Source organism: Ischnura elegans, chromosome 10 (genome assembly GCF_921293095.1).
Source record: "Ischnura elegans chromosome 10, ioIscEleg1.1, whole genome shotgun sequence".
Classification (NCBI taxonomy): Eukaryota; Metazoa; Arthropoda; class Insecta; order Odonata; family Coenagrionidae; genus Ischnura; species Ischnura elegans.
The window spans coordinates 45,078,449-45,091,374 of record NC_060255.1 but is presented as its reverse complement, the minus strand read 5'-3'; the positions used below and the strand labels follow the sequence as shown (position 1 = coordinate 45,091,374).

The window sequence follows — 12,926 nt, the reverse complement described above, 5'->3', positions numbered from 1 at the left end:
GCGCAAATTTTGACATAAATCCCTGCAAAAGTTTATATTTTAAATATTTCAAGGGAATCTATGTGAAAAGGTGAAGGTTGTTAAATTCATGTGTAGTGAGTGATTGGTGGCCATTTTTAAGTTTTCGGGTTTAAAATACTGTGTTGGACCTTCGCTCTTTTTTTAGTGGTGTAATAATTGCATTTATTGTTTACTCCCTTCTATTGTATTGAACTGTTCAGGGCACACATACTTGTCCCTCGTAAAAATTTTTCAGTATGCCAAATGTGAATCTTTTCAATAATATTATCTGATATTTGGTACTTGAGGACCAGAAGAATGTAGACAAAAGTCTACTCTATGTAATCAGCAGATTTCAATATGGTAGCATAATATTTAACCCTTATAGTGCCAAGAAGCGCCACCGCGCTTATCCTGCAAGAAATATTCATTTTACTTTAGCATTATATATATTTTAAATTAATTATTGCCCTCAAATTTTGTAAAAAAAATGTCTCACAATACATTAAAAAGGTGAAAAAACATCATAATTGTTTTCCTTGAGTTTTTGAATATTTAACTTTATTCGTGTTTGAGACATTTTATTCCTTAACTACCGCAAAATCAGCAACAATGCCTCGAAAATTGTAGCAGAGTACTTATAAAATATCAAGAGGTTTAGATAGTGATTCATTGCCATAGATAACATAGTACGATCGGTCGAGGGGGGGTATTTATTTATTATTTACAATGTACGCCTAGCATATACACAATTATAGGGTGAACAAAGGTAGGTATGCCTCTTCTTATGGCCAGATGGGCACGTTACCCAAACTTAAGACATCACTGCTTAATGGAGTATAAAATTCTATGTCATCGGAGCGTGTAGCGGAGGATGAGTGTTAAGGATTCTGGGAAGACCCTTTGAGCACGGGGATGAGGGAGGGAAATGGAGGGGAGGGGATAGAGGGAGGGGAAGCGAGCCCTCTGACGCTCTCTGTTTGTTTGTATCCCGGCAGTAGGTCACCAGGCCCTCCCCCTCCCTCACACCACTCCCCTCTTTCTCCAAATCCATTCCCCTCCCTCCGCCACACACCCCAATACCCTGGCAGAGCATACCCTTAGCACCAGGGTCTCACGCTCTTTCCACTGCGATATGAGCCGCTCGTCTACTAATATTTATTATTATTGAGGTATTCCACCGATTTTGGTAGGTTTACATGGAGTATATAAGAATTATTTTGTCAATTTCTCCTCTCTTCGTGGAGTTCTCTCTTCAGTTTATAATAAGGCCTACTCAATTTCGTTCTATCTAATAATCCTATTCTTTTCCTCTGGTTTTCTCATCCATGTTTGATTTACTGAGATGTAACTACTTTAAAACTTTGGCTTTTTAATTGAGACTCTCAGGCTAAGTGAGTTTAGTCTTCAACAGTTACCAGGTATCCAATTATTATTACTATAGTATTCTACCGATTAAGGTAGGTTTGCATCGAGTGTTTAATAAGTATTCTGGCAGTCTCCTCTCCCATTCTGGATTTCCCTCTTTAATTCATAACAAATCCTACGTCCTTTCATTCTGTCTAAATTTCTTCCTCTCCCTCGTTTACCCAACATTTTACCCTCTAACACTGTTTTCATCATCCCCTCCCCGCTAAGTACTCGCTCCATCCATACCATCTGCCACCTCCGTATCTAATCCATAAGCTTCCTCTCCTTACACACCATGTCCAGCACTTCGTTGCTCCATTTCTATTCCCTCCACTTTAAATTCTCCATTCTTCTCCTCACTCACATCTCGAAAGCCTTCAGTCTTCTCTCGTCCTCCTTTCTAATTACGCATGTGTTCGCACCGTTATGCGCTACACTCTAGATGAGGTAATAATAATATTAGTTGTAAATTAAGAGCTATGGGTTCGTATTTCCACATAATATATTTGACCGATCATGGTTTCACCGTGACTCATCGGAGATTATCACAAGTAGAAACTCGCATACACTGTACGGAAACGATGGTCAATCAAATTAATTATGTGAAATTCCGAACTATTCATAGCTATTCATTTACATTCAGAGATGGGAAACTCGAATAAAAAAACGAACCATTCAAAAACCCTTGAATTTTTTTTTCATTCGTCCCGGGAAAAACGTAAAAAAAAGCTTTTTTTGCAAAAAATTTGTTAGAGGGCCCATATCATAGCATATCGTAAAAGTTTAGATCACTGAATTTATGTATCATATTTTTAACATTTCGAAGTAACGAAACGTTTAAAACATTGAAAAAAATATTTACATTTGGCTCAAGATATACGTGAATAAAACGTTTTTTTTTTCAATAAATTGAAAGATGGCACCTTTTATAGCATATCGTATTAAATCAGATCCCTGAATCTAACTATCATATTTTTCATACCTTCTAAATTTAAATAGCTCCTTACCTCAGTTTCTTTATTAGTTTGATAGAAACGAGTCCCCGAGATAAGCGTGTTCAAGTCCACTGAAAATGTGCGTTTGAATGTCATTTTATAGACGCCATTCACCTATTTAAAATACATTTCATAATATTTTCGCATTTTATGTTTCACTGTTTCATTCTCTGAACCGAATAGGGTCATTATTCCGCGACTTTATGGCATTTGCTTGCAATTTTGAATGAATGGCTATAATAAGTAATTCCAAATGAGTTTAACACAGTCAATGCTGAGAAAATTTATCATAACACACCGCCACGCGGAAAAAATATTTTGTAATAATACCAGATATTATGTCTTCCTTAATCGTATACAATCATACATAGTTCAAAATTATTAAAATTTGCACTATTAATAAAGAAAATATTTATGCCTTGAATTCAAGATATCCGCGTTTGACGATTACCCTTGGTTATGCAACCCACGGCACTATTTTGTCGAACTAATACCTTAAATCAAATTTTACATTTATAATCGTAAAAATATTATTTTATTAGTATTTTCACAAAAAATAAAACGCATAATACATTTATGTTTGATATGATGCAATTTATTAATATTTATCAAGAAAAATAAGTGATGCAAGTGAAGTCATGCATAAATAACTTTACATTTCAATAACATAATCAATTTATAGCTGTTTATTTTATTTCGAGCAACCCATGGCTACAACGTTGCACATCGTTATCAGGTAAAAATACAGCTCCTATGAGGAAAAAAAAGAGAGAGATTGAGCACTTGAGACACGGATAAGGACAGGGACATACGGAAAAAGAATAATTGAGAACTTGAGGGATTAGCAGAGAAGGAGTAAAGAAGGGCTGCCGTTTATTAGTAATAGACATAATTGTTGACATGAAATTGACACATTTAAGATTTCCAAATGATGTACGATGCTGCTTGGGTATCTACAAACCCCTTTTTGCGCGTATGTGTGTATGGCCGTAGAGGGAGATGATAGAGTAAATGAGGGTAAATTAGTACTTGAGACGGATAAACAAGAACAAAAGGAAATAGAGAACTTGAGGAACTAATGGAAACGAATAAATGGAGGGCTGCGGTACATCAGTCTTAGGATTGTGACGCATGTATACTGTTAGGGAGTGAAACATAATTGTTGATGTGAAATTGACACATTTTAGACGGAAAAATGAGGTATAATGCTGCTTGGGTATCTACAAACCCCTTCTTGCGCGTACGTGTGTGTGAAGAAAGGGAGGGAGGTTGGTCTGGGAAACGAGGGTGGGGGGAGGATATGCTTCAATCGATAATTCACGGAAGCGGAGTGCCAAGAGGTGAAGGACGCGAAGCGAGGGACACCACCCCTATACATCTTCGTACGCCGCGGCGTCGTCCTCGACGCGCGCTTATTCCGGACCTCTTTCCCCGCGAGAAAATTATCAAATTGGCTACAACCGTGTGACGGGCTGCTCGCTGGATCCGGACTGAGTTCCGAAAAAAAATCAGGAAATTTCGTTTTTCCATACGTTTTAATGTAACCAGCGATTATACCTTTTTCTCCTTGTTACTTCCTTGATTTTCTATTTATAGAAATAAATGTTTTACTTTATTCAAGGAATAAATCGCGGACTATCCGGAGGCGTACACTTAAGAAATCGTCCGCAATTGCTCAAAGTTGTTGGAATGAGCAATTGTTGCGCTTTTTTATTCCGTTCATCAATTTTTTTGTTTTTTGTTTTGTTCTTTCATTTGAGCGGTTGCCGGTGGATGTTTTTTTTTATTTGTCTTGAAAGGGAACCTAGTTTTTGCATGGACCACATTCTTCTTGACCACTCGTTGTCAAAATACCCGTTGCTATGAGTGGAGTTGTAAAAAAGGTTCGAGCAAATAAAGTTTTCTTCCAAATGGAATTCCACAATTTTTATAAAAGCCCGGAAAATTTCCATAGCTTGGGCAATAAGGCTCTGGTCAAGGTAAATTATTTTAATTCCTTGGAATCTTCGTAGATTGTGTGTGTGTTGTGAAAAGGGTTGGGTTTTCATTTCAGTGCTCGTCCACACTTTTTCAAACTAATGAATTAAGTTCCTCACCTAGAAATGCGGATGGCGTATACTAGGACACGTTTTTATGACACGTGTGCGAAAAAATCGATAGACAGCAGTTTAAGAAATATTAATGGAAAATTAATGTCTATAATTAAGACATAGGGTTTTTTATTTTGTCTACTGCATTATATAATTTTTTTTGCCATAACTAGCTTAAACGTCCGCCTGTTCAACACAATGCTACATCTATCCTTACAGCTCAACTAACTGCATGTATTGTTCTTTAGAATCCTGAGAAAATGCAAAATATGTACATGCTATCTTTTGCCTCGAAAGTGGAATCTCGTGTCTCGTGGAACCTCGAATCTCGAATCTTGACCTGCAGGGCAAGAATTTTCTTATAACCTCGCGCATCCATTTACGTACCGTCCTTTCAAAAAGAGCGCTTGTTTCTCATGGTCTGCATTTCTGTCCTTCGTATTGCTTGATATATAAGCGGCATTGGCTAGCAGTCGACTTTATTTTCTCCGTGAGCCTGAGTTCGTCTCTTGTAAGCTTACTTCTGGCCTGCCCGGGACCCAGTAATGAAATCAGTCATCTTTTATTCTTCAATGCTCGTGTCATGACCCACTTGCGACAAATATCACTGGAAATCATATGCGTCATTTCTTCTTGCTACTCGCATGTAATCACTCGTTCAAAAACATCCTCTGATTCTCAAATTAAGAGTAGAAGAACGATTGGATCCACGACTCCTCTTATAACAAGCAAGAAGATGTAGACAAATGTTACTAGGCCTTAAAAAATCATTCGGAGGGTTTGCATCCATGTACCGTGTTTAAAATCTTCGAATGTAATGGAAGAAGTGGTTATTATTTCCGTTATTTATATCCGGTTCAGTTATGGAGCAATCTAAATTAAGCGATGAAATTATAATTAAATTAATGAACCTAAATTATGACGCTCCTTAATTTTATGTGCCTCTGTGTCGTATGGGTTGCACATAGTTGCGCATATTGTCAAGTGTGGGTTTATTACGATATAATTCAAGCTTAGTATGCCGTCCAGTTTGACAGGGCAGCTTCCAAGATGCCACGCCGAAAAGCGCTTCACTGAAAATTAGTTTATTCTCTTGCCTTATACTTACTCTCCCACGGTATGATCCTCTCTTCAGCTCTTTCCCAGTCATGGGAACCTCCTTCGATAACACAAATTATCTTCCTGATGTCCTTGCTACTTTGTCCCTTTTCCCATTATGTGCCATTCAAATAATTGAAGTAATAAAATACAAGTTCTTTACCACCTGCATTCATCTTGAGCCTCACATACCTTTCTCGCTTAAATAATACTTAGATATGATTTTTAATGCGGTCCCGTTATCATTACATTCGTTTATTTTGTTTTACGGAGTATGGAGATAAAGAATATATTTTGCACGCAAATTGTGCATGTTGTTCTTAATCCCAAATATGAGAGGACCGTTTGCCTTTCAGACCCATGTATCTCCCCCAGAAAAATCCTGGATCCACCCTTGTACCATAGCATAACTTATTTTATTTGGTATGTAATTGAAATGTGTACAGTTAGCGGTGAAAGATCCAATTCCATTTTTTCCTCTTCCCTCAGGACCCGGACGTGATGAGCGCCCCGCTGCCAGTGTTCACGCGGCCCCCATCCGCCGAGCGGGATGCCACCATCATGCGGCCGTCAGCCCTTGACGCCTCCACGCTCCTGCGGGTCCATCGCCCGGAGAACCCACCCCACCCGCCCACGGCCACTTCCGAGGACGACCTCCTGCCCCCTCCACCGACACCCCCGCCGCCCCTCAACGACGACTACCTCGTCCCCTCCCCCAGACCGACCACGCCCTCATCCTCCTGGGGGGAGACCAGCTTCGTGGACCCCGCATTGGTGCCGCCACCCCCCGAACCAATCGCCACATCATCCTCCAGGCACCACAACAGCAACAACCGCCACCACAGTAAGCACCATCACAACAATGGCCGACACCACCAACACCATAACCACCACAAGCACGACGCGAGCTCCTCGCCGAGTTTGCCAGAGTCCAGGTCTACCCAACCGCTCCTGGACGACAACTCTCCCGGGGAGTCCCCAAGGAGACTCCCAAGGGAGCTCACGAACTCGGTGAACTCCGTGTCGCACAAGTGCGGCATCGCTCCGTCTCCAGCCTCGGAGACCCCGACCAGGACCAGCGACATAAGTTGCAGCGGCGGGGAGGGAGGCGCGGATAGCCGGAGCAGTAGCCAGTGCGACCCCAGGCAGGCGGTGGGGAGCCTCATCAGTCTAGAGGAGGGAGAGGAAGCCATTGGGGTACCTCCTCCACCGGGGGCATCGCTGCCTCCGCCCGTTAAAATCTCCCCCGCGCTGAGGCACAAGAATGCCCTGAGGGCCACCCTGTCCCTGGACCCCTCGGCCCTGGACAGGCATGGGAGCATCATGGACAGCGTGGAAAACGTGATAAAGCCTCCAGCGCAGTACGCGAACGTGACCCCTACGAGGACGCCAGCGACCAAGCGGGAGAAGGTGGTGCCGGGAGTGGCCGCGGAAGTGAACCAGAGTTCCCGGAACGGTTCACCGTCCAGGGCGTCTCCCGCCTTCACGGTGCAAACCACCGCCTCAACGAGGCACCTGCTCTCGGACACTGAGATCTCCTGTTGAAGTTTTTCAGAAGCGCAGGGGTTTTCCAAATGTTGATAGAGAGAAAAGGGAATGTTCTCTTTTTTTATAAACACCGAGTTCGGCCCAGTTCAGGATTGCTCGACCTACCGCTTCGACAGTTGTACGGTACTTCGAGAGGGTCGGAAATTGGTGAAAAAGGTGATTGGCATAATCTTATCTTCCTACTGGAATGGTAAATTGTTTTTCGGTGGACGAGGATAGGTGAGATATCTGCTACCACGATGTAGCTGCTGAGGTATCACTGTTGTGGGGATATTCATGAAGCAGAGCTGAGTTTCTCATGCATGGAAACCGGCCTAGCACTTCAACTGAGGGGAGAAGAGCGCGAAATTTTTGGCTTTCTCGTGTTTCTAAGCACTAGCATTGATTTTCTCTCCTGAACAGGCAAATGGTAGAGGTCATGGATGGTGTCTAACATTTGAGCGGCCGTGTTGATTGCAAGACACGGTGAATCAGGCGCGATATTTGCTGCCACAAATGATGGGACCGAATTTGTTACACAGGACTGGTCGCCTCCCCAAGAGGGAACAGAACACTCTGGGGAGCACCTTTAAAGTTGTCGTATTTTGTGCCGATGTGTGTTGATGGGGGAGGAGTCTATTTAAACCAAAATAACGAACAATAATCGTTGTTTCTTGGATAATGGTGCAATTTGTAGAAATAATAGTATTTTTTGCTACTCGTTTCGTTCCGTCTCCTTCCAAGAGGGGACAGGTAAACGAACCTTGGGATAATTGAGAAATCGGTGAGCTACTTCGGGTAGCGATCTGTAAAGTACCTTTCCCACTTAAAGTCACTGTATGGAATCATTGTATGTACAGTTTTATGGTCAGAGAAGACACTTTGGACTAAGGAGAAAACATCGGATCGTAGATGTGTCTCCATCACGATCTCTTGCCATCCTTCACCTCGACAATTGCATTTTTTTATTCTAATTCAGTTCCCTTTGGGGTGATTTTTTAAGTCCTATATTCGGACACTGGTGATGATATTTTTATCTGATCGGGTAGGAGTTGCGGATAAAGCACCAGGCTATTGCAAAGCCTTTTTTTTCCTATCGAGCGCTTTGCAGCGTGATGTAAGATTTCATTCTTTCTCCAGTTGATTCAATCGGTGGGTACCAATAAAATTCGAAGCGCTCTGGTGCTGATCAGCATACTTCCTTGCAACTATGCGCATGGCCTAAGTAGCGATTTCCTAGGAATTGTATCTATTCGATTTATCGATTGACTTTCCTTTCGATTATGCGGGACTAGTCTAAATTATTTCAATGGCTGTCGTGTTATTTGTCAAATTCTGACTTTTTTTTTTAAACCTACGTTTTCTCCATACTTGTTGTCTGAGTATTGAATTAGATGATACCCGAATTTAGTCAAGCTTTTGTATCGCTTGAGTGGGCACAGAATACTTGGGCCGCTTGAAAAGCCTAGAAATTTTTATGTGTCTCCCTTTATGAAACAATTTCTTAAAGTATTTGTAATGTCGCCTCGACCTCGGGGCATCGATTACCTAAATTGGAGAACATTGGCGAAACCAATCGTGTTCGCTATTGAAAACCACCCACAAGATTCTTGTCGTATGAAGAGGAGAGAGATTTGTGCTTAAAGAGATTTTTCATGCATCGTTGTGTGGTCGAACAAACGTTTTCTTTCCGTTTTTTCTGTGTAGTATTTTTTTAGAGCTTCCGTGGATGGAATTACGCAAAATAAAATAAGGTTAATAAAAATGAGTATTAATGTTGGATATGTGTCTGTGAGAGTAAACATTCCTTCCCAAGTTTTGAGTGGTTTGCAAAAGCGTGTCGGACTTGATTATTATTTTTTTTAGAAAAAAATTTGCTTGGGGACAGTTGTACATACAAAACAGCAATCACTGTGGCTATTTTGGGGGAGTATGCATCATCGTCCTGGTGACAATTTGCATTGTTAGCGTTGTTATTGAATCGAGACACTTGTTCATTGCTCTGCTGTTAGGAAGGATATAATATTCGGCTCACCGTCCAGTCAGCTCTTCCCACTGCGAAGAGATACATTGTTACCTCCAAATGACCCCGTAAACGTTGTACAGGAAATAAACGGCACTGTTTGGGGTAGAAAATTAGGATGACTTCAACCTTCGGAATAACGGGGGCAATTGGAAGAGGTCTACGAACGTTGGACGAGAATGTGTACAAATTATGCTCGTTGTAAGATGAGAAGGAAAGGAATGACGAAAAATGGATGAAGTGTACAAGACACATCGCCACTGTTAATAAAAACTTCGAGCATCTAAGGTAAGAATTGTGACCTCGAAAAATCAATGGTATCGGGATTTTGTATGATTCGCGAGTGCCTCACCGGAGCAGTCAGCTACCAAGGATCTTTGCCTGCCACCCGCGTGCACACAAAACTTATCGAAATGAATGAAAGTTTGTCGATATGTCGTTGAAAATAATGGCTGACAAACTCTAACAAACCGAAGTACAAGAGAAAATTGGCAACGTTTGACGATACATACAATTTTATCATATTTCACTACTTGGGAGTTGAATTTTACAAATGAAACAGGGACATGATTTCTATCCTCACATGGATTTCTTGGGTATAATATGTTTCGACATATCGTAGTTATCATCACGTACAAAAAGTTCGAAAACCTTTGAGCGTTTTTGTCTCCTTAACACGCCCACATTCACCCAATCCCACCGTTTTATCTGTATACAAGAGAAAATTTTTTAATGTATGTGTACCTGAAGATTATTCCGATGTGTCGAAACGTTTTGTATCAAGTAAATGCATTAATGGAAGAAAATAAAGTTAATGTTTCGTTTGCGAACGTTTGACAACTTAAGAAATCCGATTGTTTCAATACTAATGGCAGAATAGTCGAGGACTGTGAAGCAATGTACTCGTCACGTAATCTTTTTGCCTTTCAATCGGAAAAGCATATCAAAACCCTTATGCCTCATGAGCTCCCCAAGTTGGTATCAACGCAAGCAGGAGTGTGACGTCAAAAGATCCCGGTTATGTGGGGACCAAATTCCAGCAAGGCAAAGGTTAGGAGGTGAGGAGGCTGCTCTTCTATCCATAGATGTTCGCTGGTTAAAAAAATCACAAATGAGAAGGAATGTGAGGCGTCGTCCAGTTCCAATTTTGTTTCTAGGGTTCCTAACAGGGTATTAAGCTAAGGGAGTCTTTTGGGATTCACCAAGGAGAAGAGTGGAGAGGTCAGAATGATGGAGAAATGGACTCCTCTTCAGCACTCCTCGGTGATTATATTTTCTTGGACAGTGTGGAATCAGTGTGTCTTAATTATAATGGTGTGGAGTATTGTCGATGAAACTCTTGGACGCTCATAGTGACGACGCGTTGTATTGGATCGAGGATTGCTAAAAAATCTTCACCATCCTGTGAATTTCAATGTCGTAAACTATTTCCTATTTCGTTCCCCTAGTAAGTTATGTTCCTTGTCCCCCCTTTATCTTCCAGCCAAGAGCGTAAATGAGAAAAAATATTGTTGGGCAAAAGACATTTTTTTAATTCCCCAATCTATCATCTGTTTGACTGACATTTTTTCCTTCTAAATTTTCCTTCCAACCCTATCTCCTCGAACTTATCTTCTTCTAAAGTAAAATCTATGAGAAATAAAAACATAAAATCAAAAAATCTAAAAAATATATAAAGTATAAAGAGATGTTAATGTCTTGTATTGAAGAAATCTTCGCTGCTTAAACAGTCTATTTAAGAAATAATCTACCCAACTATTAGTCGCCGCCTATTTTCCTTTTCGTTTCGAACTTTTGAAAAAGGTGTTCAGTGGAAAATGTTTTTTTCGTGTCATTTTTGGGACTTAGATTTCTATTTTACGCTCCGGGACTGTCTCGGACTCTGTGACAACCAAAAAAAAATTGGTGTGTGTTCACTGTTCTGAAATGTGGTCGGAAATATTGGTTTCATATATTTCCTTTCCGTATTAAATGCTCAAAAAATGAATTAGATTTAGTGAAAATTGAAGTGGGAAACAAAGTGTGCCAAAGAGAGTCTATTTGGTTTATTTGATATAAACATGGTATATGTTTTGTCTGTCTCGAGCATAATTATCTTTATGCGGAAAAAAATCATTGTAATTGACGCTTGAAAACCTGAAGCAGATCACTCAATAAAGCCAAATTGTGTAATTTCATGTATAAAGGGTGTTTTCAATCACTTCCAAACACTACATTTGAATGTGCTTTAGGTTTTTTTTTTGATAATTTTTTCCGCCTTCTCAATTTAGGAATATAGGGACAGATACAATTTCTCTTCTCTGGCTTCATACCCTCACTCAGTGGCGGATCCAGGATATGGACAGGGGGACTAGGTGGGCTTTAACATCCCAGAAGTGGTGGGGGTCCGAACAAAATACCATTTTATCTAGTGTAAATTGGATACCGAAAGAGTGGGACTATAGTCCCCCCTAGACCCTCTCTGGATCTGCGATTGGATTGTAACATACCAAAAAAGTGTAAATTGGCCTTATTTTAATACTAATTTGCATTTCAATTCGATAAGTTAGGTAAATGTATAGTAAAATATAACTAAAGACTTTTATATAAATTGGCAACCTTTAAAAATTTCGATTTCATCTTTTGTGTGTTCCTACCCAATAATAAACACATTCCATGAGAGCAGTAGCTTAACTGAAAATCTTAAACAATGGAGGACGTTGTATGTACCTTTATGATGAAGTAACATTCTATGCTCAGTTGAAAATGAAGAATATTGAAAAATTATTTTTTCTTCCCATTATCTATTTTAACCTTTGATAACATTTTTACTTGGAATACCTGAAGTTTAGCAATAAACGTTCGAAGAGAGTTGCAGCATAGCTGGGAAGCTTAAAGCATGGACGATCTTGTAGCTTTAAAATGAAGTAACTTCCTATGCTCAGTTGAAAATGTAGCATGCTGACTGCTGAGGTAATATTTTTTCTTTCCACCCATATTAAAGTTTGATAGTATTTTGGTCAAAACACGCTCCAAGAGATTTGTAGCTTAACTGAGAAGCGTAAACCATTGAAGACCTTGTACCTTATTAATGAAGTAACTCTTTATGCTCAGTTAAAAATGTAGCAAACTGAAGTTTTTTTCTTTCAATTATTTATTACTTTTGATAATGTTTTTACTTGGAATATCTCAAGATTAACGAAATAAGTATATTTTCATTCTGGAGAGGAATGAAGAACTAAGCAAACAAAATATATTTTGCTTGATAAGTAGTTTTAGTTCTAAATTAGGTGGTTTACATTGCCACACCCGCTCCATGGTTTTCTGTTAAAAATGTTTTCTTGATACCATCCCTAAATGAGCATTAAATGTTATAATCCATCAAACGGGTTTACTAAGAAATTATCACTCGAATTGCTGAAGGATGCCTTGAAAGATACAAGGTAATGCTGAAGAATAAGGAATTCACGGTAGATGGGGTGATTAATCACAAGAATTTTTCAGCCAACTGGGAACGTCGGTGAGGACATGTAATCCGCAGGTGAAAATCACGAAGACTTTTTTCAATTCATTATTTTTTTGGTTTAAATATTGTAAGAAAAGTTCTTGAACCTCACAGGAAGCACACTATGAAATTAAGCTCAATAATTTTCTCGATTTATTTTATTTAAATGTTTTCATATAAAAACAACTTCGATTGCTGGAATTATTGTTTTGGGTATCACCCGCTTTTGTGAAGACAATGTTTGATTGTTTATTTCATTCAACTCTTTCTTATTCAAATGTATTGATTTGGAGGTGTTC

The 12,926-nt window shown here is 39.8% G+C and overlaps 1 protein-coding gene across 3 annotated transcripts in view; it reads left to right on the top strand.

Annotated features, from left to right (window-relative positions):
* The window catches only part of LOC124166355 (leukocyte tyrosine kinase receptor-like), a 550,686-nt gene extending 539,362 nt beyond the window's left edge, over positions 1-11,324 (top strand). For all 3 annotated transcript variants that reach the window (XM_046543833.1, XM_046543832.1, XM_046543834.1), the window contains exon 25: positions 6,083-11,324. In XM_046543833.1, coding sequence (XP_046399789.1) covers positions 6,083-7,138 — 1,056 coding nt within the window. In that variant the 3' untranslated portion in view covers positions 7,139-11,324. The remainder of the gene's footprint in view (positions 1-6,082) is intronic.
* The last annotated feature ends 1,602 nt before the right edge of the window (positions 11,325-12,926 follow it).